The sequence below is a fragment of the Diadema setosum genome, chromosome 8 (genome assembly GCF_964275005.1).
Source record: "Diadema setosum chromosome 8, eeDiaSeto1, whole genome shotgun sequence".
In the NCBI taxonomy this organism is placed as follows: Eukaryota; Metazoa; Echinodermata; class Echinoidea; order Diadematoida; family Diadematidae; genus Diadema; species Diadema setosum.
The window spans coordinates 13,910,817-13,936,337 of record NC_092692.1 but is presented as its reverse complement, the minus strand read 5'-3'; the positions used below and the strand labels follow the sequence as shown (position 1 = coordinate 13,936,337).

Sequence of the window (25,521 nt, the reverse complement as noted above, 5' to 3'; positions counted from 1 at the left end):
AACACAAAGTTTCATGTATTATGTTCCCTCTGTGTATTTGATGGTGCAGACTTATAAAGTAGGCAGAAAATCACACCTGCTTGTAGAGGACATAGGTCCTTGAAAGCACTATAACACAAATATAGGTTACATGGGACTACTGTGTAGTACAAAACTAGCGGTGATATGTAATCATCATATGGCCACTACAAGACAAGTGGAAGTGGAAATTTGATGTACTGTGGGCAGATTTTTGGCTCATAACACCAGACACTTTGATGGAAGTCAAAGAGCCTGTACAAGAGGACAGCCATATCGTGTACGAATGATTAAGTTTCATCTACTGTAAAAGTGGATATTTTCGCACAACTAATTTTTTCGCGCTCGGTGGGGTAAGAAGAGTTTCGCATGTTTTTAAATCTGCGGAATCAAGTCATCAACTACTGGAACACATGGTAAACAAAAATATTTGCGTGCTTTTATTTTCGCGCTAGTTTCAGGTTGCGCGAAATGCATGAAAATTTCAACACCGTGAAAATTTTCACTTTTACAGTAAGCTCGCAGACGTGAGAATACCAGAAGGCACGTAGGGACACATGATTAATGTGAACAAGGTGCAGTTTACCATTGGGAGCAGTGATTTTAAAAATGTTCGAGTTATCACATTTGATGCATATGTGTGGGTCAGTTACATCACAAAACATCCTACCATATAAAAATTTCGCAATAAAATCTAAAATACAAAGAGATATCACTATTTTTCTTACTAAACCATAACTGTAGATGGTTTAATCTAGAAATAATTTTATTATAACTATTGATCACATTTCATATATATGACAATACTTGACAATGATTATCCTGATTTTAAAAAAAAAAAAAATCATTTGTTGTTTCTACCCCTAACTCACATTTTAGAACTACATCTGTATTTTCAAGCACTAAAGCTGGGTTTTGGCTTTATCTGCAAATGGATGCCTTTAACTCTGGCAGCCTTCTTTCATGGGGGAGAAGGGGGGTCACACAGCATTACGTCAAACAATAATGGATCTCCCTGGCAGCCCACTTGTAATAAGTGTAGCATCAGAATCCATACTATAATGACAAAGGCAGAAGATGGACCCAAAAGAGATTATGAAAATGGGGCAATTGGGGGGGGGGGGGGATGAGGGGGATAGGGGGGATGGAGGAGGGGTTGGTAGGGAATAAGGCGCTGATTCGAGCAATACCAGGTCTTCAGGCTTCTCTCCGACGTAATGGGTGAGTGGAAGATGAATTTTGAAACCAGCCTGTGAGTGCTGGGAGAGTGCGGTGTGGGTTTGGCAGAGCTCGAGAAAGAGCAGGGAGATGCCATTCCACTGCACGAGAGGGCGCAACTGATGCAGTAAGCGAGAGTAGGGTTCCTGGAATACATTAAACCTCCCCGGGGCTACGATTCCGTTCTGCGAGAGAGACACTTCTTCAATACTCTGTGAGACGGAGGCTGATGAGAAATACATTGTATGAAGCATGTTCACATCTGATTTCTCGCATCCACTCTCGACATCTACGACGGTGACTGTTTTGAGGGAATTTCTAGTTAAAACATTTTTTTTGTCTTGTTTGTTTCATTTTCGCCAATAACATCCAGGACTTTTTGTTTCATAGATTTCATCGTAGAAGGGAAACAGTCCCACTTACGCCCAATGGGATGCTGTACTCATGTACATAATGCAGTATCAAATGACACTAGATTGCAACCATTACACTCTTTGACTTTCAAAACACCACTTTCTCTGCGGTCAAATGTAGTTTGTTTTATACTTTGTTTGTTTTTTGTTTTTCACCTGAAACAAATATGCGACAATGCCTTATAAACTATTTTTAAAAGACATGTAAAACTCTAAACTGAACCATTCTGAGTTTTAAAAAAAAGAAGAAGAATAAAACATACTCTGTTAGATGTATAATATTATGCTTGAATCAGGTCAAACATATCAGATAGCCTTGTTCACGACTGAAGCATGCTTAAGATGATAGAATATCAAGGCTGTGACAGGGAAATTTAACACACTCTCAGCCTCCCGCTGAGACTCAAATCTAAATTACTGGAGAGATCTCCAGCGTCAGTGCTACAGGAAAGCCATTATCTTGAATGTGCTGAGATTTCCTTGGTTCAGCCTTCCCTTGGAAGCAAGATGCAGAGTTGCCAACGAACGCCTCAAATGAAGAATGCTGTCGGAACCTCTAACTGGGTTCCCAAGTGCGAATGCTTGCAGTAGCTGTGGGGGGCAACGCCCACATACATGCACTTCAGCTTTGAGGTTAGACTCAATTTACACAATTACCTGGTAAGTTGAGTGGAAGAGAGGAGTATATTTTCCATAAGAGGACACAATCAATTTTGATCAATATTCTACTTTTACGTAAATGTCAAAAAGACTTATCTCCAACATTTTACATGTCATTGCATGTGTACATCACAGAATGAGCATTTCATCTGTCTGTAAAATTATTCCATAGCTTTACACAGAGTGTGCAGTGTATGACACATTTCCATACTAACTGCTCAAAACAAGCACAAAGTTTACAGCCGCTTTTTGCATAAAATCTTCTAGCTCTTATACATACAGCTGCAGCTGGTGATAGCATCCTGAACACAAGAATTATTTGCAGAGTGTGTATGGAACAAAGGTCCACTGATATACATTTTTCAGCTCAGTTCTAGAAAAAGACACAAAAAACACACATTGAAAAGGTGACAATTTGAATGACAGAGCACCCCCCCCCCCCACTCCCAGTTCTGTATTGAAGATATTGGACAGACTCCTACAGCTGGTAAACAGAGCTAGAAAGATGGGATGTGCCCCTAGATATTGACGCAGTCATTAATTCTCTTTCCTGCCTCGCCGCCACGAGAACTCTAATAATTGATGTAGCTTCGAAGAAGACCGTACACAGAAGATCTCTCGATCATGTTTACACTGCACATGTAGCCACAACTCCTGTATCGCTGCCAAAATATGCCCCTCTTATCCATCACGATCATACCAAAGGAGCATACTCTCTTGGGATGCACAAAATTACAGTCAGAAGAAGTGGTTTCCATTTTCTGCTTTTGCCATCTTAAGTGGAGTCCACAAGTCTTTGGATGTCTAACGGATTTGAAGTCCTGTAACCAATCTGCATAATTGGGCAAGTAGGTCAAAAGAGACTTGTTTGAGAGAGTCCATTTCTTCTTCTTTCTCAACCCCCCCCCCCCACCCAACCAAGAAGGGAGGCAACTTATCTTTTTCTCTTCTGTTTTTAACTGACCATTCACATTTCTATTGGCTGTCCCCAAGTTGCAGGGAAAATCACAGTTTTGGCTGTGCCAAAGTACCGTGGGGAAACATGTCAATTTGCTGCCCACTAGTGAAAACCACAAATAACGCACGTCAGCCTGAAGCCAGCGAATATGTGTATCGAAGTGCACGCTCATCAGTGACGGCTGGCTCTAGTAGAGATCTTTGGCTGTGTGTGTGTCGGCAAACACAATTCATTACTAAACTTTACTTTAAGTTTAGTAAACAGGAACAGCCTTCAAAAGAGTTCCTTTCCTGTTCTCTATCAAAAGTGTATTGTACATGATGTGATGATGAATGAAATCATATTCTTTGCAAGTTTTGTTGGATTTCTGGAATTTAGGCTTGTCACTATGATATCTACAGGGCCATTTTCAGAGGGGAACTTTGCAAACTGATACTTTGCAAAATCACCAGTGTCCATTCACACTACAGCGAAACTTCGCAAAAGTACACACCCTGGGAGTAACTAGCCAAATTTCGCAACAAACTGCACATGCGTGAAGGATGATCCCAGCATGCATTTTCGTTTGCACAGGTTTGACTCTGCACAAAATGTACACATACAACTGTGACTATGATCATTCCCATGCATTCATTTTCATGTGTATTCCAATACATCTTACCGTACCTCTTCTCAGCACACACCTGAAATATGTTATTGTTACTTTGTTAGTCGTAAACAGGGGATGGTTAAGCCAATCTTCATTGTTCCATAATACTGTATAAGCTGTTATTTTCGCGAGGGTTTAATTTTCTGAATTTCACGATTCACAGTTGGATCGCAAATTTAACAACACCAAAAATGTCTCCATGCGCTTGGGTAATAGTGCATTTACGTTAAGTGTTTACGTCAATTTGCGAAAACAACATCTTACGAAAACGGCTATGGCCTCCTCATTCGTGAAAATATCTGTACACGAAAATAACAGCATATAGAGAACCCGGATCATCAAAATCCAACCACTACCAGACACACTTTGCACATTTCAACAAAAATGACCCTTGATTAACAACAACAACAAAAGATGCAATAATTAAAAAAAAATAGTATCTTTGCAAGATAATCACTATCACAGAGGCACAATTTTCCACTCAGGCTTTCCTATCACACCTTTAAGAGGCTAGCAGCAGGGATAATTCCCATAAGATATTTCAGCTTCGATCAGGTCCATGCTTTGATGAACTAAACAGCCATGATGGTTTCCTGTGATGGATAAATGGCTGTGTGTGATGTATTGCACCTCTCTTTTATCAGTCTCCATGGAGACGCAGACCACTGCTTGCAGAAGAATTGATGCAAGAAAAGAAGAGCTTGAGGAACATACAGCAAAGGAGTAAAAGAGAGAGATTACAAAACGAAAAAGAAAAAGATGGATGAGAAAATCACAAGACGAGCAAGATGGGCCACTAGTGGATATTTTCTTTATGAAATATGACTAAAAAACATGATGCTGCATACTTCTTGATAAGGGAAAATAAAACTGTCTGCAAACCACAATTTTTTTTTTTCACACAAATACCCACTCATAACCTCTTTCAGACATATCCCCCCTCAAAAAAAAAAATGACAACAACAACAATAATATATCATATGATCACTTTTGATGATAAGAAAAAAACCTACTGCATTAATGCAATTTAGACAAACTGCATGTTTTACCCCTTAGTACTGTAAAGCAAGATATTTGCACTGTATGATATTACTGTGAATTAGAGCCGACAAAGTTTTTCACTGGCATTCTATGGATATACATGTACTGTAGACAAGAACCTTGGTGTACATTTCAATTTTGTGAATCTCCACTCTTGCGAAATTTGTGAAATTAAAATGCATGCAAACATTTCTGATTTTACAGTACCCATACAATGAAAGAGAGAGCCAGAGAGAGAGAGAGAAAGAAAGAGAGAGCCAGAGAGAGAGAGAGAAAGAAAGAGAGAGTATCATATGATGAGCAGATGAGTCACTAACAGATTGGATACAATCTGACTACATTTCTGATGATAAAACTATAATGATTAATGGGAAAATACTGCTCACTTTTTGATTTATGACAATAACAGCCTGCATGCATTTCCTTTCACACAAACAACCTCATAAAATCCAATGAATATGTCCAAAATTCATCATCCCATGCGCAATTCTTCTGCTGTCATTTTTACTAGATAAACAAATATTAGTTTGTACATGTTTTGTAAACATCTCATATGGGTACAAGAACCACTTAGAAAAATAATTCTTCATCACACATATGACAGATTTATATAATCAAGAGTACAAAAGAGAGGTATTGGAGCATCTGAAGCATTCAAAATATATACGTATGTTTGCCTAATAGATTTTTAATTGATGGGAGAAAAAATCTTCAAGTGGTGGATGCTATTCTAAAAAGGATGGTTGTGTTCGGACTAAAAATTATATATTATTATCATTATATATTTATAAGCCATTAGGGAATGGTGGCAAATAAAACTGATTTTTGCATCGCAATGCCAAAAATGCGATGCAAAAACAAAAACAAAAACAAAAAAACAGCTCTTGCTTTAATGTGAATGGGCCTACAAATGACAAGATATGGAAGAGGGAAAAAAGCCTGCACAAGAAGACTAAAACAAAGAGGAGCAGATTAAGTCAGGCTGTGCTGGAGGTTTACTTCCAAAAATTGATGCCCAAAGTATATTCCTAATTGCAGTCATAAAATAGTCATGTTCTGGGCCCAAGGGGGAAATGTTCACTTAACGAAGAAGAATTTACCAATATCATCATGGTTAATGATGGAAATGCCATCACATATTCTATGGGCTGGCATGATGACCTCTGCTGGAAGCTGGGCCTTCTGATGGTGCTCAACGTTAATGGGTAGGCCCTACTTGGGCGCCCCCGGCACCCTTGAGATACCTCAGCTGCTCAAAGTGGAAGTTAGTGGAATCAATCAATAACGAATGAGAAAGCTCGAAAACATAATGGGGTTTCTTCCTGTATGTTAATACAAATAAACCATAAAACCCATACTACAGCATGTACCATAATGTACAGAAATACGAACAAACACACAAACACAAATACACACAAGCCTACACGTATGTATACACACACACAAAACAGACATACAATTTGTATTGCCAATATCATCACACAAGTACTACCATTTGTTTTAAAACATTAAATTCTCTGTCATCCACACAGAGTATATTTCAAGTGACAGCACTTTACTGCTTATACATGTAGCTGGTCATGGGAGCCTTCTCTATAGATATGTCTTGTCTGAACAATCAAGCAATCTGCACAGCATATCACATACATGTATGATGCATGTATTGCCAAGAGACTCCTACAGCCATCTTTTCAATCAACCTTGCATATTTGTCCGCAATGCTAACAGAGCATGTCCAAAAACTAAAGGGTTAACAACTAAAATAGATTCATCAAATGGTGCCATCAGCATTCCCAGTGGATTAGTGTAAGACACAAAATCCAGAAGTACTAAAGCTCTATCCCTCATTGCATCTTGCTGTGCAATAAATAAATGAATGAATAAATAAATAAAGAGGTACTTTATTTTTCTTATTTATAAAGGAATAGGCAATAATTTTGCATCATTCTCCATCTTCATTTTTTTTTTCTTCAGATGAAGTGAAGATGAACAGGAAAATATCACCAATGCAAGCGTGAGCGTGGGACACCTCCAGCCCTCTGCATAATATCAGGCTACGTGGGAGAGGAAAGGATAAAACCGATTTAACCAACCACGAAATACAGAGGTAGTCAGACTTTATCCTCGATCTTGATTGCAGCCACAAGGGCACGAAACACATAGCATGGGATAAGATCCTCTTCATGAGGCATAAACGTGGAGGGGGGGGGGAAGGTAGAAACAAGGAATAATAATGCTTTCAATATAATCCTGTGGTCCTGGGTATTGATGTCTGATGTGTAGAATAATACAGAGTAATACTACAGCCACTTTCTTCTGCAGTAAATATGGCATATAACCAATCAGTACAGGGAATTACTATAAAGACATTGGTGATATGACCCTTGATGAGAACATCTGCCAGTGATCTGAAACAACAGAGAGCCAACATGAGAATTTCTTTTTCTCTACCTAACGAAGAAGGAACAATGAATAATACTTAAATGAAAAAACAAACAAACAAACAAACAAACAAACAAACAAACGGTACCAAACCAGGGAAAGCGTGACTTCAGGGAAGTAATAGTTTAGGTGGTGCTTCTTGCTATGCTTACTAAAATTTAGACAGTGCCATGACAAGTACAAAGACTTGACAAAGATTTACGGCTGTCCTGCGGCAGTTACCCTTTGAGTCGTTGGTCATGCGTGTGCTGAGCCGTGCATACCAGTATACTGTAGCACTCAGTAAGGCCCCCCCCCCCCAAAAAAAGGTTGCATTGGCGTAACCCGCCCAACCCAAAAAATTCCGCCGACCCTATGTTTTTGTTGTTGTTGTTGTTTTGGTTTTTTTTTTTTTTTTTTTTGGGGGGGGGGGGTTTGCTATCGATATCAAGTATCTTGTTGATTGCGATCGCGATCGCAAAAACCCGGAAGTGTTTTGGACCGGAAGTGTTTTGGACAGAACCCGCTGTACGCTGCACAATGTCGTACATACATGTAGCTAGCTCACTGCATGTGTGTGTGTGTGTGTGTACGAAACAGCGCTGTACGAAGGAGAGATCTAGCGCCTCGCTTGATCAGTACGTTGTCTGTTTCCAACATGGACGCATACTCTATCAAGATATTTGACCTATGCAAGTTCGATTTAGGCAAGGTTCACTGCACTAGTTTTTTTTTTTTGGGGGGGGGGGCGGTTGCCAACAAAAAGGAGGGTACTAGAGCCGGGGGAGAATTTGGGAGGGATTTATTTAAAAAAAAAAAAAAAGAAAAAAAAAAGAAAATCCCTACCTACCTACCCAATTTTTCAGTGACCCGTTACTCCAATGCAACATTTTTTTTTTTTGCCTAAATTACAAGTAGACCAAAGGTAATACATTAGCAATCATGTCATATACAATGCATGAATATTTGAGTAGCATTGTGCATTGCCATTTACTGGCAAGAATAGACAAGGCTCCAAAGGCAGAAATCAAGTCAAGGCTCAACTTGCTGAGAGGCAAAAACTGGATTATGTGGAGCGAGCAGGTAAGTGTTTCATCCCACGTCCCATCATATTATCAGGCCAGCCAGGCAGGTATGGTATGTGGGTAAGTGGTACGCATACGTCAGAGCTATGTGCTTAATGCACATGAGATTGTTTTTGCCCCTCTGGTACACATTTTTGACATCACCAAACCTTGTCTATTGTACAAATTCATATCATAACAAACCATTTTTTAGAAACTCGCTGCTGATATGCTTTTGAAATTTTCTTGATTTCGTCAAAGTACTCAATTATAATTATCTTGAAACTGAGAGTAATTTGACCAGTCCACACAACATTTACAGAATTGTAGATCGTACACTAAATTCTAGCTGTGTTAATAACACAACTGAAGCCAGAAATTCTCCTCTCTCTTTATGGACTGACTATAAACACGCAAAGTATGAAGTAATTTCACACATCTTATATTGTAGTTACTGACCATGATAGATTTCAATTTCTTAATTCTCATCATATTTACGGACAATTTTTTTTTTTCAATTAGAGTTTGTGAGACTTCTTTTCTGCATAACTGCTTCTGACAAACAAATTTTCAGCATGCTGATGTAAAAATGCTGAATCAACATGACTATGCTGATATAAATATGTCATTTCATCTTCAGACAACATGTATTGTGGTGGTATGAAAGAAAGAGAAAGTGTCAAATGCAAATATAGCACACTATTCAATATCATAAATTTCTATCCCATTAGAAGGGGACTGTACTCTCATGCAGTACCTGATTTCTCTTTTTCTCCCTCACCCCCCCCCCTTTTTTTTCTCTCTCTCTCTCTTTCTCAGGTAGCATATTCATGACAAATGGCAGACAGGCAAAGGTAGCTAAAAAAAATCAAGCTGAAAAACGTTCATCTCACATTCCTCTTTTGGGATTTTGTTTGGAGATAAACAGAGCATGGCACATTTGGAAAGAACCATTTCCGGTTGACGCAACACGATGCCATCACAAACAAGAGAGGAATTGACACAAACAGAGAGATGGGATGTGGACAGAAGGGGGAGAGGTGTTAAAATTTACATCCAGCTTCGACCTTGCTATTGATTGCTGTATGCCGAATTCAAAGCCCCGAGTATGATGCCCGCGTGTCTTCAATCAGGGTGACAAGCTTTCATACAGGGAAAATTATCAAGGGCAGATTAAAGCAGGAAACATGCTTCATCCATATTCAAAATAGACCTATTCAAGCTTCAAACATTTGTACTATTAATATTTGTGATATTTTAGATCCTAACCCTCTCACACTGTGTTAAAAAAAAAAAACAATATTACCACACCTAGGAAAATGCCAATCTTATTCTTTTATTAGCATTTTTGTGAACATGGTTTCCATGGAAGACTGGCACTGCCTACAGACATTAGGCAAACATTACCCTGGCTGGTTAGCTTCACTTCACATCTGACTTGTGATGACGAGGAGTTATCCTACCATGAAGTGAACATAACGTGACAAAAATTCATGAGTTCTCAGCAGTGAGGGTTCTCAATGCAAAACGTGGCAGCACGCTTCCAGCTAAGTCATAAATTTTGCGCTCTGATGTGTCATTTTTCTAGCGAAGTGTGGGATACGGCGTTTGTCGCAGGTGTACGACAATTTTCTCCTCCCAAAGTCACAACTTCTCGTTGGTGTAGATGGTAAAAGGCGATAGAATGAAAACTAAATTAAGAGGAAGAAATGTCAAAAGCATTCTGCTGACTTCAGTTCTCACAAATTGGCATTCAAGTTGGCAACTGGTGAATTTTAACAGCACGTGTTGGAGGTTTGCTCAAACTACACATCCATTTAATAGTGCTCAGTGAGTCACTCTTGTCACAACAATTTTCAGTATTATTCCAGAATAAAAATACACAAATATTTTGCAGGCCATTATTATATTCTTGTAATTGATGTCCTGATTCCTCAGAATGAAAAAAACAAAAACATGCAAATACTATCTAAACCAACTTGGTGCAAAAAAAAAACAAACTACGCAAACACATCCACTTTTACAGTTCTTCACTATAGCTTTTAATACAAGCTGTCATTTCAAGCCCTGATGAGCCATGTTCTGCTATAGACCCCTTCCCAATGTGATCTTACATCTTACTGTTGTACATGTACAAACAGCGAGTACAAGTGGGGATTCTTTTCTTCATTAAAAAAAAAAATGACCTCAGAAGAATAGAGAATAGGAAACACAAGAGCACAGAAAACAGAGACAGTCTATAAATGCACCTTCCTGAAATACACTCTGTGAAACTGCTCTATAAACACACTGATCGTGCACTAGCCTGCAGCTCTTTTGAGTGCACTGATTTTCATATCGCATTCATGACCACAACAAAATGGCTGTATTATCATGAGTTATGAAGAGTGTGGCAAAATGAAATTAAACTCTGCAGATAATGGTTTGGAAATTATCTTCCTACATTCCATCTCCATGCTAGTGGAAGAGAGACCGAGGACGCTGACTTGTAAACAAAAGATGACCTGAAGGCGAAACAGCTGTAGAATTTGACAACACTCGCTCGCTCGCAGTAACCAGTGTACAGATTAAATGGAAAGAGGGATGGAGAGATAGACAGATGCATCGCTGTATGGATGGCTATACACAATGTACATGTACAGAAGAGAACGGGATAGAGGGATCGAAGAACAAACAATGGATGGTAATACAGAAAACAGGATAGAGGGAAGAACAGAAAAGGATGATAATATGGAAAACAGGGTTGACAGAACGAGAGAATAACCGGAAAGATGAATGGTAATTAAGACCCTTTGGTTGGTGATAATAATCTTAGCATGGTAATGAAGACACTTTGGAAAGATTGGTAAGAACCTCTGACTCTCCAGATCACCTGAAGAGGACCTGAATGTAGCACATGAGACATTTGCAGTTTGCGGTCCTATTTCATATCAATGCGGTCATAGTGAATTGTAATCAGGAAATTACTGGAAAGACAAAGATATAAGAACAATTCTGAATTGTTTCATCTTGGTCTTAGATATTGGATAATAAGGGCAGAATATTATATTGACCACCTCTTTCTTTTAGACGATGATGTACATGAGGTTAAAATCATTTTAAGGGGATGGCTAGTAACTCATCAGTGGGAATCAGTGAGAATGCTGGGGAATGATTGTTCCAGTCCTTGTGGGATTCATTTAAGAGTACATTATATCTATTGTTGTGTGAAAATTATTTGCTTCAGAATGGTCTCATATTCAAGTAATGTGCAGTTTAATATTTCCAGGTTAGCATGCCTGTACAGTGACGGGGTGATTAAACTGCACATTACTTGAATATGAGACCATTCTGAAGCAAATAATTTTCACACATAATGTACTCTTAAATGAATCCCACAAGGATTGGAACAATCATCCCCCAGCATTCTTACTGATTCCCACTGATCAGTTACTAGCCATCCCCTTTAAGCATTGTGTTCTTACATGCCACTACGAATACAGAGCTCTGTATACCATACTGACAAAAGCTGTAACCTACACATTTGTATGGTGACATGTGATTCTGGCATTCATTAGACAGGAAGATGTAAAATTGACGAAGAAGAAGATGAAGAAGAAGAAGAAGAAGAAGAAGAAAACAAGATGAAGAAGAAGAGGAAGAGGAGGAGAAGGAATAGGGTGCCATATTTATCTACCAGTCTCATCATGTGCTCCGCTGAAGAAAGAAGAGACGAATACAAAGCCAAAGGGCATTTGAGACAGTGCTGGATGGCAGACAGCACAAGGCAGCATAACCTATCCTCTTCCCCATTCCCCAGACACGAGCTGCAAGATGCCGCAAAGTCAAAGACAAACTTCCATGCAAGGTACTCTACAACCACTCATCTATGCTTGGAGCAATGAAAATCAATTACATACTTGTCGTCTACATACATACATTGTCAGTGTGTGTGTGTGTGGGGGGGGTGTGTATAATATATCAAGAATTTGTTTGTGGGGGGGGGAGGTTGTGTGCGTGTGTGTTTTGGGTCAATTCTGTGTAAAAGCAGGTTGTCTATGCTATTCATGTATAATTACATTGACACAGCATTTGCTCCTGCGACAATTGCTCTGGTCTTATTTTCTCCAAGGGTTTCCATGGGATAGTGTTAGGGTTGTGATAAGGTTTCAGGTTTATTTTGACATGTGGATTACGATAAGGGTTAGGGTTATGTTTGTGATTACAATTTATGTTCGTTTTTTTAATAGTGTGCAGATGTTTAAAAGGGAGCAATTGTTGCAGGAGCAAATGTCATGGAACCACAATTACAGACTAAAAACTGGTCCTGCCATCATCCAGTTTGCCGTTTCCAATCCGACCATGGTTATACACTTTACCTGCAGAATAATCCTTACTATCTTTTAGTGATGGTGAATTCTGTAATCTCATTGGTCAATCAACCACTGAATATATCCCATATTACGTGATAAGGTCATATTGTGCGCATGCGCTAAATCCACCACTTAATATTTTCCGTATTCCGTGATATGACGTCATGATATTACACAGCTAGCTGCGCGTGTACCAAAGACGCTTATAGGAAAGTGCACGCTAATCCTGTACAAAACAAATGGACAGCGTGCAGTCCTCAAGCGTATTACGCACATAACCTGAGACCACCAGACGCTTGATAAATGACAACAGCAACTTGATCTGGCTACTGCAGTATCTTATGGCGTGTACGTATTTGTATGCGCGCATACAGTAATCAGCTCGCGAGACGTACGCCTATGGCTGACAGCCGGCGATTTCAACATCATTCACGAGGGGAAATCAGCGAGAAGAAGGTTAGCACTTACACTAAAAGATAAAATTGTTACCCCCTGCTTGTTCTTATGAAATACGGGAAATATCTACGGTCTGGTGCCATATTCCATTCGGCCTCCGGCCTCATGGAATATGGCACCAGACCGTAGATATTTGCAGGGGGTAACTACTAATACCAGGTGGATATATCATACCCTCTTCCACAAAATCTGAAATGGTTCTAGACTTACCATGTAGCATCTCCACCAATTCAACAGTATTAACTGCCATGAACTATTCCTAAATAGTCGCTTTTTGATGCCTACATACAACTCAAAAGACATGCTCTTTTCTATTTATTATCTTTTTTTCTGTAGGGATATCTTTGTTCATTTTAGATGTCTGTGTGGACTAAACACATTAAATAATGCTGTAAAATGATAAAGATAGACAGGATATGGGCTAAAATGATGCTACATGTACATGTACAGTTGAACCTCTATTATCCGGCCTCCCTTTATCCGGATCTCTCTATCATCCGGACGCAATCTCGCCGTGATTTTTTTTAATAATCACGGGAAGAAAGGGGGATTCCCAACTCCTTGAGAACTCCTACCCAAACACACATGAATTACATATTACTTCCAATATGATTAACATACATTGCATCAAATTTCCTTCCAAATTGCTTACCTTCAGACATTTCAACATCCCGAAACATCCCCAAATGTAACAATGAAAAGGTTGCAGTATACACATTACTACATGTGGTACTACAATGGGCTACATCAGTACATGTGTATGTATATGTACATGTATAAAGCATTGAGTCTCCCGTATCCGGCCAAATCCCTTATCCGGACGAGCCCCGGTCCCGACTTGTCCGGATACGAGAGGTTCAACTGTATGTACATATACAAGCTGCCCCTTTGTGCACTGAAACTGAATTTCCTAAAGAAATCATATCGGCTACTCCGAAAATGACGCCTCATTAGTTTTCTACTTACATGTGAAAACGTTAACAACTGACAGTGAATCATTAATTACCCAATGGTTCTAATTAATGTCTGGTTACATCATTTCCTGCTAATGGATCCAGTCCTGCACAATTCTTTGAAGCGACACTTGTCGCATTTCCCATGAAATAATTAGCATAATGAATGTTGATTCTCTACAGGAGCTCTGAATGGGAAGCTTACAGAATCTGCCTGAAAGATTTTACGTTTAACATACATACAGACCCATGACCACACACTAAGCTTTTTTTTTTTTTCTACTGGTCTGACTTGTCTGTCGAACCACTAGGTACCCAGTTTTTTCCATTTTTCACTGGTTCAATCCCGAAAAAGTTACTGGTCCGACAGCGATTTTCACTGGTCAGACAGTAATTTTTACTGGTCGGGGACCATCGGACTAGTGCCAGTGTGCAGCGTTGCAGACCCATGACTGAAAATGCTACAGTTTGTATAAAACTCCAATTAAGATAGCACACTCTAAAATGAACCTTGGGGACTTTTCATACATACAGTACTTAGGGCCTCTCTGGGTAGCACCTGTTTGTTTTACATATAAATTTGCATGATACATCTCTTTCTGCTTTCCTTTCAGCAACAATTTAAACTGCAAAGTGAAAGTGACAGTAAATTTACGCTATTGGTTATACAAATCAATATTTACACACAATAAAGTTTAATTGATCATATTTATTGTGATTTGTTTTTTTGTTTTTCAATCAATGAAAACCAACAAAAAAACATGCAAGCCAAGAAACACACACTTATAAAAAGAATGAGATGGCAAACCTGCCAATTAATGTGATGTGCCATTGTTAAATTTCAAGATGTTCCTGTTCCTACCGCAGCATACTCGAGCTTGCAAAATTTTATGATATGAACTGCCTCGTGGAGACTTGGTATATTTAATAATCTTGTTTATATCTCTCTAAGATTTATATGTTTGTTTTATGTTAAGTGCTGTCTGGGGCAAATTATTTGCATAGGGCCCCATTTTTCCCTCTTCTTTCTTTCTATAAAACAATAACAACAACAAAATTTTATGTGTGCATTTATAGCAATTCCATGACTCCCTGATATTTAATATATATACAACAAGTGGCTAAACTAATACTAACCTGATATTTCCTATAACATGGTATATTGATGAGGAAATACAAAAAAAAAAAAGTTAGGATGGCAACTTGAAGTTTCTGCATTTCTAACCCTCCTGTGACAAACATGTCAAAGTGCCATTGACTTTGAAAACAAAGAAATACCCTGCGGTTATATCAGGCTTACAAGAACTATGCAAGATGTCCCACCTTTTAATCTTCACAGCTACTATCAACATGTTCACATCAGATGAAGATATAGACATAGATTTAGACACATAGTAAAATGCACATCAGCAGCAAATATGTTCATGAGGTAAACAATTAATGTGAAGTACTACAACACATACATGTATGTGTGCATGATTTGTGCACATGAATGGCATTGGATAACTATAGCAAGAAGATGTAGTCTTGGGGTACCAAACAGAAATATGCCATATTTGTTGAATCATCTGTTTGTTTGTTTGTTTGTTTGTTTGTTTATTTGGTTGGTTGGATGGTTGTTTTTTGTTTGTTTTTGCGCTGTACTCTGGACTAGCAAGACTTGGGTGAATTTAAGTTTTTTAGTTTTTGTGCTTTCTACAAAGAAAAGTTAGTTTACATTCTCAGCAATGCAGCAGCATAATAATATCAGGGCTGCTCATCACTCAGTGTCACACGCAGACAGCTGCACTGCATAATGCATACCAATCCACGCATGATGTAAAATCAGTAATCATTTGACACATTTTGTGGATTAACCTGTTAAGGACGGGCTGATTTTGCTACAACACGCATTTCCAGCAGAACCCTGCCCGAGTATACTTGGGACTCGTCCTCAACGGGTTAAAATGATCTCACACTGAACTACTTCTCAAAATTGAAATAAAATCTTTGGAAAAGATAAAAGGTACTATCATCATTGTAATTACAGCAAAAAGAAGAAAAAATCCATACAGGGCTGAATTGGTATTGGGATCATTCATGTTGAGTGCTAAACTTTGGCAGCCATGATCACGACGTGTAATTATGAATCTTCACAACACGAGATGGCGCCATAAAATGCAGTACCCAAGGGTACCACATGGTGCTTCATATACATAATATTCAAAGGTGTACGCTTTTATGCTACAGAGAAGTTCGTGGTCAATAACTGCGAAAAGTATGCTAAACCCATCAATACCAGTACAATGTTGAAGTCAAGCAAATTCAATGACATGTGTCATGTAACCTTCATTGGTTTATAGAAATGAATCATCTTATTACTAAACATGTCTCTAATGTAACAGAGCTGCAATTACCTAATAAGTCATATATTCATCAGGACCGATGCTTACTGCGTCACAAAGTAGACAACCACAATCCGAGAGCAGTAAGAACTGCTGACGAACTTTAGACAGGAGACAGTACATTGTACGTGATTGATGTGATTCATTTTAATACCTATTGGATGGAAAAAATTACATACAATTCCAAACAAAGGTGATGCGTGGTGATGGCTGCATTCAATTAGCAAACATGTATAGGTCTATTCCCAAGAGCAATCAACGACTGTAATGTTTTCTCATGCCCTCGATATTAAGCAGTATATTCAAGTTCTGCTTCAAATTAATGAATTCTCGTATCAAGCCGTCGTTATTACAACTGATTGACAAATTGCTGAATATGCACGCAATTACTTGCAATGACGTTATGCATTCAGACAATGACCATGTACTCGTTTGTTGTAAGTGCTTTCTCAAGGATGTACAGCTGTGCACTGGAGGCTGAGATATACGTCTCTAGCTCAGTGAAGACAAAGATAATCACCTTCATTTCATTAGTTTTTATTTCTTTTTTTTTAGTGTGTCTAATCTGTCAGAGAATGTTTATTCTACATAGCTTAAATTCAAGGCCTCAAGATTTGTGTGTGTGTACATGTAAATAAACACGTGTAGCTCTTTACATACAGTAGTTTTCAAAGATTACAATTTTATTTTGTGTCATTTTGAATTTTTCACACAAGTTTTGTCCGTAGTATCATATCATCAATCTGCAAACTTAAAATTCTGGGACCTGTGAAGGGTCAAAGTAGCCCAGGCTTTATGGGGTTAAAGAAAATATATTCTATATACGTGTATGATTGAATACTAGTAATAGATTTGTAGGGTGCTTTTTGTGTTCATTGTAACTTTCATAGAAATGCATATATACGTAACTGTGATGTGAGATGTATGTACTGTCATGATTAATGTACAAATGTCAATGGAAACAAAATTAAAATTTCTATGTCCCATCATAGACCAATAAAAGGTTGAATCTGAATCTGAATCTATAGCCAAACAGACAGAGATAGAAACATATAGCATGTGTTCATATGTCCGAAATATTGCCATGTATCCACCTCATGCAATCTATACAATTCACTTTTGCAAGTTGCCTGTTTAGGTATTGAGAAGTCATTACATTTCACACATAGGAAATAAAACTGAGATGGGGGGAGGGACATCTAGACAGACAACCTGAAAACAAAATGCCCTCTGGAGCGGAGGCATAAACATGTATTTTGTAAATAAAAGAGAAAAAACAACAACAACAACAAAAGATCTTGATATAAAAAGCAATGTTAGAAATAGGTATGCATTGAATTGATAATGTATCCAATCATATCATGGCAAGATGATGAGAATTCCGACTAATTTCTGATCACGACCGCTCTCAAACCGGCCAGGAATCTTGTGAATGAGGCCTCGTAAAATGATCATAATAAAAGTCGGCCAATAATTACCTCCTCGTTCTTCTGCTCATCCCCGCCCTCTCTCTCGGCCGCCCCCTCCTGGTTCAGTCTGCGCCTGTTCTCCCTCTCGATGGCATCCTGCGAAAAAAATGAGATAAAAATTCATGATGTATCAACCGATCAGGACTTGAGTCCTTCGGGGGAGGACAACGGCTTTGCGAGAATTCATTGGCTTCCGCCCACTCCGCCATATCCTGGCGTACAGCATTACACGTGCTGCGCCCCCGGATACCAGTAATTATAGTGAAACATGTCGAGAAGAAGCCAGAAGATTCAGTCTCCATGCCATGCATCGAGGAAATGCACGTGTGGTTCCCAGATGCCAATTTGATTTGCATATTAAAGATTTACTTGCCACGTTCACATACATACATTGTAGAGAATGCTTTACATGCTTTAGTAATACAAGTCCTGAAAACCACAATTCTGTGATTTGGTGGTGTAGTTATTCATAAAAACCCTTACTACTCCTTGCTAGTTTTTCATAGTATATTGTTTAAAAAAATACTTTTATTTGTGCCCTTTGTGGTTTATATGAAATTGTTTACTGCAGTTGCAGAGTTTTCAAAGGCCTCCTGATTGTTCATTTTTAAACTAATTTATTAACTGGCAGTACATTTTAGAAGATCAAAGTAATCTTTCCCTCTCAATTCTTGGTTAATATCTTGACTTCGTGCATACAAACTGAATTAAATCGGTTTTCAGTATCTTTCCCCATCATAGGATTAAATCATGGTAAGATAATTTCCACTGCACAAATCTTCCATGGGTCAAAAGGCTATTTTCTATATGCATAGTTTTCTGAGAAATGCTTGTATCTCTAGATGCATCAATGTACAATGTACCTAGTTATTGCAGAACACAGGTGCTCTAATCACTCTCACATTGATTCTGAGGACACTAAGTGCTGCCAGATGTAGAAACTCTGGATAAATTTCCATCAAAACACAGGCAATATTCTATGCTCATATTAGATCATGCAATTTGGTATAATGCCATGTTTGTATTCATGACAAAAAATAAAAAATAAATAAATGAGGTTCCATAACACATACTTTTTTATACTTCATATTCTATTCAAATCCTATTTAGAAAGTGCTTTTTCGTGATGCATCTCTTTTAGTTTGCGGCAACAGAGAAGACATAAACTTGAGAAAGACACAGAGAGGGACAAGGGGAAAAAAGCTGAGACAGCATCACCCAAGGGTAGCAGATGGAAAATTGAAGAGTGGAAACATCAGTGTGACCACCCTGTTCTCTGTGTACATCAGCAAATAAAAAAAAAGAACAAAACAAAATGTGTGAAATACATCATCTTCCAGATACAAAGACTTTATTTTAAAGGGAGAATCTCTTTTGTAAGCCTTTCCCATTTCCATAATTTCATGAGCACAACATAGTCAACATTAGTTTAGCATATATAAAGTGTTATTCTTCTCTTTGTTTTAAATCTGCTCCCAAGATTATTATTTGTTAACATTCATTATCTTATGACTATTTTCTTCTTCTATAAAAAAAAAAAAAAAAACAGCAGCAACACATCAATAAAGAACATGCATTGTACAATGTACCTAAAACACACACTGAATGCATGCTGTGTCATATCAAAAGAAACAGTTCAAGTGAAGAAATTGAATATCATTACAATTGTAAATTTGGATGGTTCATTTGTACTCTACAGTGACCATACATAACTGACATAGACAGAAACATATAAGATGCATTTAAAATCATGCTAGAGACTACTGTTCAAAAGGCATGCCATGGCTTGTACCATCAGAAGTACTGCTATGACTTTCAGGTATTATTTTCCTCCACTCCACTTCAATCCTCATGTAATACTCTGCTCACAGAAACCATTAGGCTCCATTAGCAAGCTTCTCAAATTCTATGATGAACACTGCAGGCTGATAGGAGGTCTGTTATATGAATTACATCATACTTCTTGCATCAGCACTTAACTCTAGTGGAAAGGTTTCTATGCATTCCATCGTTAACATCAAGATACAGTGTGTATGGAAAAGCATAATACTCATTCCCCCTCCAACTTTGCTTTGTTCTCTTCTGTTGTTGCTCTTGTGTGTGTTGTTGTTGTTGTTTGTTTGTTTTGGGTTTTGTTTTGTTTTGTTTTTGTTTTTGTTTTTGTTTTTGTTTGTTTGTTTGTTTTTGTTTTTTTTTGGGGGGGGGGGGTCTTTGGCTTGGTCTTGTTCCGAAAGTTAGATTTCTGGTAGTACTGTGAAGATTTAAAAAAAAACTCTGGGCCAGGACGTCTCATTCAACATTCTGTATCAAACTTTTCAAAAGTGATAGTAACTGTTAACCCACTTTCGAAATCTGAAACTACTGGAGATGATGTTGGCGTAAATGTAGACTTATGAAAAATCTCATTTGCACTCACTTCCTCAATCATACTCAGACCTGTCAGAAAGAATATGTAATTACAAGTTGTTGTACATTTGCAGTTTTCACTTTAAGACAGAAATGGGGGGGGGGGTACTTAAACTTGGCAGAAATATGATATTGACCATATTTTGAAGCCCAAGATTGTCTTATATTTAATTTACGTCAAATTCATCACTACATTGCATTATGAGGAAACAAATGCAAGGTTGATTAAAAGCTTTTTTCTTCATTGTCAGAGCTAACAACTGGGGGTCTTGTTGTTGACATCAGACTGAGGAAATATGTGTTATTTGGCGACATCACCACTTCACATGTCATAAAAGTTGAAGCGCTCTGATGCAAATAAGATTTAAACTTGACACATCTATCAGCATCAAAACCTTCAGTGTCAAACTTTTCATGATGCAAATATCACTTATAATTAACACTTGCGATTATAGATATGTACAGAGTGGTTCATGTCTTATGACAGTTATGACTGATAAGTACAAGTATTAATAGTTGTAGCCCTTTATTGTATTCCTGCCACCTTTAAATACTGAAAATGTGATTTGAAGATAAAAACCTTGTGTCACAGTAGTCATGCATTAATTTCCTTATCCTAGATCTACCCCTGGTTAATTTGTTTTCAGACAAATGAAATGTGACTGTGCTACATAAACCTCTTGTGTACTTTATGTTCCCCCATGCCTCTCCCCCCCCCCCCCCCCCAAAAAAAAAAGTTAAATAAAATAAATCACCTGGAGATAAAAGGATCTAGTTTATTGACTTTGCTGGCTGAAATGAGCTCATATCTGTGTGAAAAAAATTAGGTGTTATGATCTGCTTCCTTTTTTATTTCATTATCATTTTTTTTTCTTTTGGAAACCAATACATAGTTCTCAAAAGGGCTCAAAATTCATCTTCCATCATTTGGAAATTGCTTGCAGTATATGTACATCAAAAGGGTTTACCAAGAAACTCGTCTGGCTGACGCAATTTACCAGGATAATGAGTTGTTTTGGAGTATTTTGAGATCAAAAGTGTGAAATAAAGTGCACTGTAAGCATACAAATCTTATTCCTAAAGTGCCCTCCCATTAAGAAGCAAGTACTGAGAATGAAATGTTAATCATGCCCTAGCAATCATATTTTCCAACAAGCTGCCATGCAATTCAGGCTAGATGGAGACGCAATGGCCTGATTTGTTGATTATCGATAATCGCCTACAAAAGAAAATAATATCAACCATGAAAGAATGCTCTAAGACTGCAGTACTTCCAACTAACTTTTTTTGGCTAATATTTTGCATTTTCATTGTTACCCTACAAAATTGCATTATTATACAGCATTATTTCACACATTTCTCACTTATATAAGTGCATTTTACAGCAAAATTTGACAGTTCTGCAGGCATTAGAGAGGACTGTTTTCAGTTTAATGATGACTGTTTAATGATGATGATATTGAAGCCACTGATCAGTATAGATGCATCTTCCTGGCTGATGAGTTGCTCATGTACACATAACCTATCACCGCTTCCCACGGTCTACCACATAGATGCATAAAGTGAGTCATTTGCATGTGCGATTCAAAACCACGTTGACATCAACTTTCAAATCAAGAGTAAAATCATAGCACTGAGAGTAGTTCCATACAAATCTGATTTCAAACAAGAAAGTCATGCAATTTCAAATTTTCACATACTTCTGTGAATAGCAATATTGGTGGTTTCAAACAAGAATGCAGAATGGTTTAGGTGATTTGCCAATATCTCTTAAATTGGTTTGTGTACAAACAAACAAAATGCTGTCAAAGTCAATGTTTTGGGTCCATAGGTTAGCAACTAAAAGCCTCTGTCATCACTGGTAGGTTATTGCAACACAACAGCATAAAAAAGTAACATGATGAATCCACTGAATGTGAGTTTTTCACACTGATTTTGTGTCACAAAAGTTATATTTAATAAAGATTTGTGTAAGGTTAATGAGACACAGCAAGGTGTTGACATAATCATCTTAATATGACTATATCCTAATATGCATTTTTTACGTGGTTGGCATTAATGACTACTGGTACTTTGTGAAAACATACGAAACTCTCAAGTCCCAAGATTCTCTTAACCCAATGAGGACAAGTCCCGAGTACAGTGTATTAGATACTCAAGCAGGGGTCTATGGGAAATGCATGTTGTCACAAAATTAGCCTGTCCTCAACGGGTTAATCCTACATCCAAGGCTGACAAACACTGAACCATTTACAAGAATATTTGTCCAATGTTTTTGTTTTTTTCTACAGCAAATTTGAACATGGTATGAAGTTTGACCAAAAGTTATCAATTGCACATGGATCCACATCTGACTGGCAATGTCATCCATGTGTCCTTTAACCTGTTGAGGACGGTTTGATTTTGCTACAACACGCATTTCCCATAGCGCATGCCCAAGTATACTTGGGACTCGTCCTCAACGGGTAAATTGCTACCGTCCCTGGCTACCCATGCGACATACAGTGCTGTGGAACTGATGATATATAGAAGAAAAAAAAAGCAAGTCTTGTACTGCCATTCCCAGCCTGTTAAATTCAAGTGACACTTCCACAAGAATCACCTAATTTGTGGCGTTCCTTGCGGAGTAAGAGCGCATTCATGAATGCATTGCCGAAGTTTGCAAAAGGTATCACTTTCGGTGGGTTGTCCGGTCTCAGTGCATTGCCCGAAACCATTATCGACTTAAAATTGCAAGTTCATGTCACTAGTAGAGAGACAATGTGTCTACTTCAGAAAGGGCAGACAGCAGCGCTAGCCTGAGCACAAGTCCCATGCCTACATAAATGTAATGTTTGGATCTGAATTTTCAGTTATAGGATGATGACTGGCATGGGGGGGGGGGGGGTGGTGACATATACGTTGGGATTCATCTGAAGGGTTTAAAGGGGCATTCCACATGATTCATTGAATTTACTTACATACACTGTAATGTATTAGTTGACAGCGCCATGCAAAGATTTGCGGAATTTATTGTGGTCCTTGAACCGACACACCAATACTCTGAAAAACCCAAAGCATACTGTACACATTCAAATTTATGAAGTTCTTGCGTCGAGATGTTTTCATTGCAACTGATTGACAAATTGCCCTACATCGACGTAAATAAGCACTGAATTGATCAGTGTTTTAGTGTACACATTACTGTAAAAGTGGAAATTTTCGCGGGGTTGAAATTTTAGCGCATTTCGCGCAACCAGAAACTAGCGCGAAAATAAAAGCACGCAAATATTTTTGCTTGCCATATATTCCCGTGCATGATGTCTTGATTCCGCGGAATTAAAAAAATGCGAAACTCTTTTCATCTGGCCAAGCGCGAAAAATTAGTCGCGCGAAAATATCCACTTTTACAGTATATTGAACAAAGATGATGGCATACTGATTGTACACCTCTGCAGGGGGTTCACATATTCCTGTAACGTACCAAGTAATTCCATTACAATACCCCTTGCTTGTAAGTTCACTTGTGTAGAATTTATACAGGCTTTCTTCTTTTGTTTTGCTTCCATGAGCATGCAAGCATTCATGCTTGTACAAAAGCCGCTATGTCATCATCCTTGCTCACTGTGATTTGTTACTAATTTTGAAAACATTTTTATTCCTGATCCCAATCACTATAAATTCTGTAACTCTGTACCCAGTATAGCCAATTCGATAGATGTTCAAATGAATCTTTTGTGGCAGCCAGTAGCTTTAATAATGAACTTTATAGCTGAGCTAGCTATGAACACCTGTCAAAGCAGTTCATCCCCAATGCTTCCATTGTTTGCCATATGTTAATACACAAAACTGTTCTCCAACTGAGTACATTGTGTACCAAACGATGATGTCACAATCTTTTGTTCAAGCATGGTTAGCAACCATTGCGTGCACAGGGCTACATAAGGTTTAGAACCAGTTTCCATGGCAATGAATGGCTATATATGATGTCACACTCAGGTACTCTATTGGAGAATAATCCCAATAATGTTCTATTCATTGGAGAACATTACAAATGTTCTGCTGTCATATGATCATATTTACCCAGATGGCTAACTGGTGTACGGCTGTAAACCCATATCAACATCATCAAATGTCCGATCATAAACAATATCAGACCCCCATGCCTTCTAACTGCAAAAAAAAAAAAGGGATGATTTGGCCAAAAAGTAGGAAAGAAAGAGCACTTCCCATAGTCCAGTGTGTAGTATTAAATTACTGAGAAAATACTGCAGGAAACTCTTACTGAAACAAGAGTTAAAAATGGTCAAAATTTAGACTCTTTCCTCCAAACAGAATGGTTGGGAGGTCTCTGGAAGCAGGCTAGTCTGCATTTCAGCCTCGGCCCTTACCAGTCGCCTCTTCTCCTTCTCCTGCCGCAGCTTGATCCTCTGCGCATCACGCTTCCTCTGCATCCTTTCCTCTCCCTGGGTGCTCTTGACGTCGTGAATGGCGGAGGCCCAGCGGAGCATGGGATTCATGGTAAGACGCTGTGTGTGGGGCTCGCCGTGCTTTCCCCCACCTGTCAATCAAAATCAAGCGACATATTACTCTCTTAGGTCCATTCAGTGCCTTATGAATTTGTCTCGGGGATCTTGCCACTAATTGGCACTGTTTTTTAAGAGGAAATGTCACAAAATTGCAGACTTTCACAACAGAAATATTTTTGAAAGAAATATTATTCAGAGGGGTGAAGGTTCAGGTGTGAGTTTCTTCACTTTGTCTCCCTCTACAAATTAAATTTGTTAAGATCGCAACTGCTGATCTGTAAATGCACAAACATGTCAGAAAAAGGAACCAGTGGGACTCGAACCTGTCATCTACTGATTTTTGGGCAGCAACACTACCACTAGGCTGTCCCTGGTTGCTGGCAGTGACACAATGAACATGGACCAAATACCCAAGCTCCGAAATTCTGACACTGTTATGTTAAGTAGTCCAAGGCGGACAAGATATATAAAATGAAATATTTTTCTCACCCTGCTTCTCAACAGTTAGATCATTAGATGCATCAGTGCTTTATACCAAATACTCTCTTTAT

General features: G+C 38.4%; 1 protein-coding gene across 1 annotated transcript in view; it reads right to left on the bottom strand.

Annotated features, from left to right (window-relative positions):
* The window catches only part of LOC140232045 (uncharacterized), a 50,734-nt gene extending 25,773 nt beyond the window's left edge, over positions 1-24,961 (bottom strand). Inside the window, exons 1-2 of the mRNA XM_072312197.1 lie at positions 24,833-24,961; positions 18,066-18,152 (exon numbers count right to left, since the gene is read on the bottom strand). Of these exons, the coding sequence (XP_072168298.1) occupies positions 18,066-18,152; positions 24,833-24,961 (216 nt within the window). The remainder of the gene's footprint in view (positions 1-18,065; positions 18,153-24,832) is intronic.
* Positions 24,962-25,521: the final 560 nt, after the last annotated feature.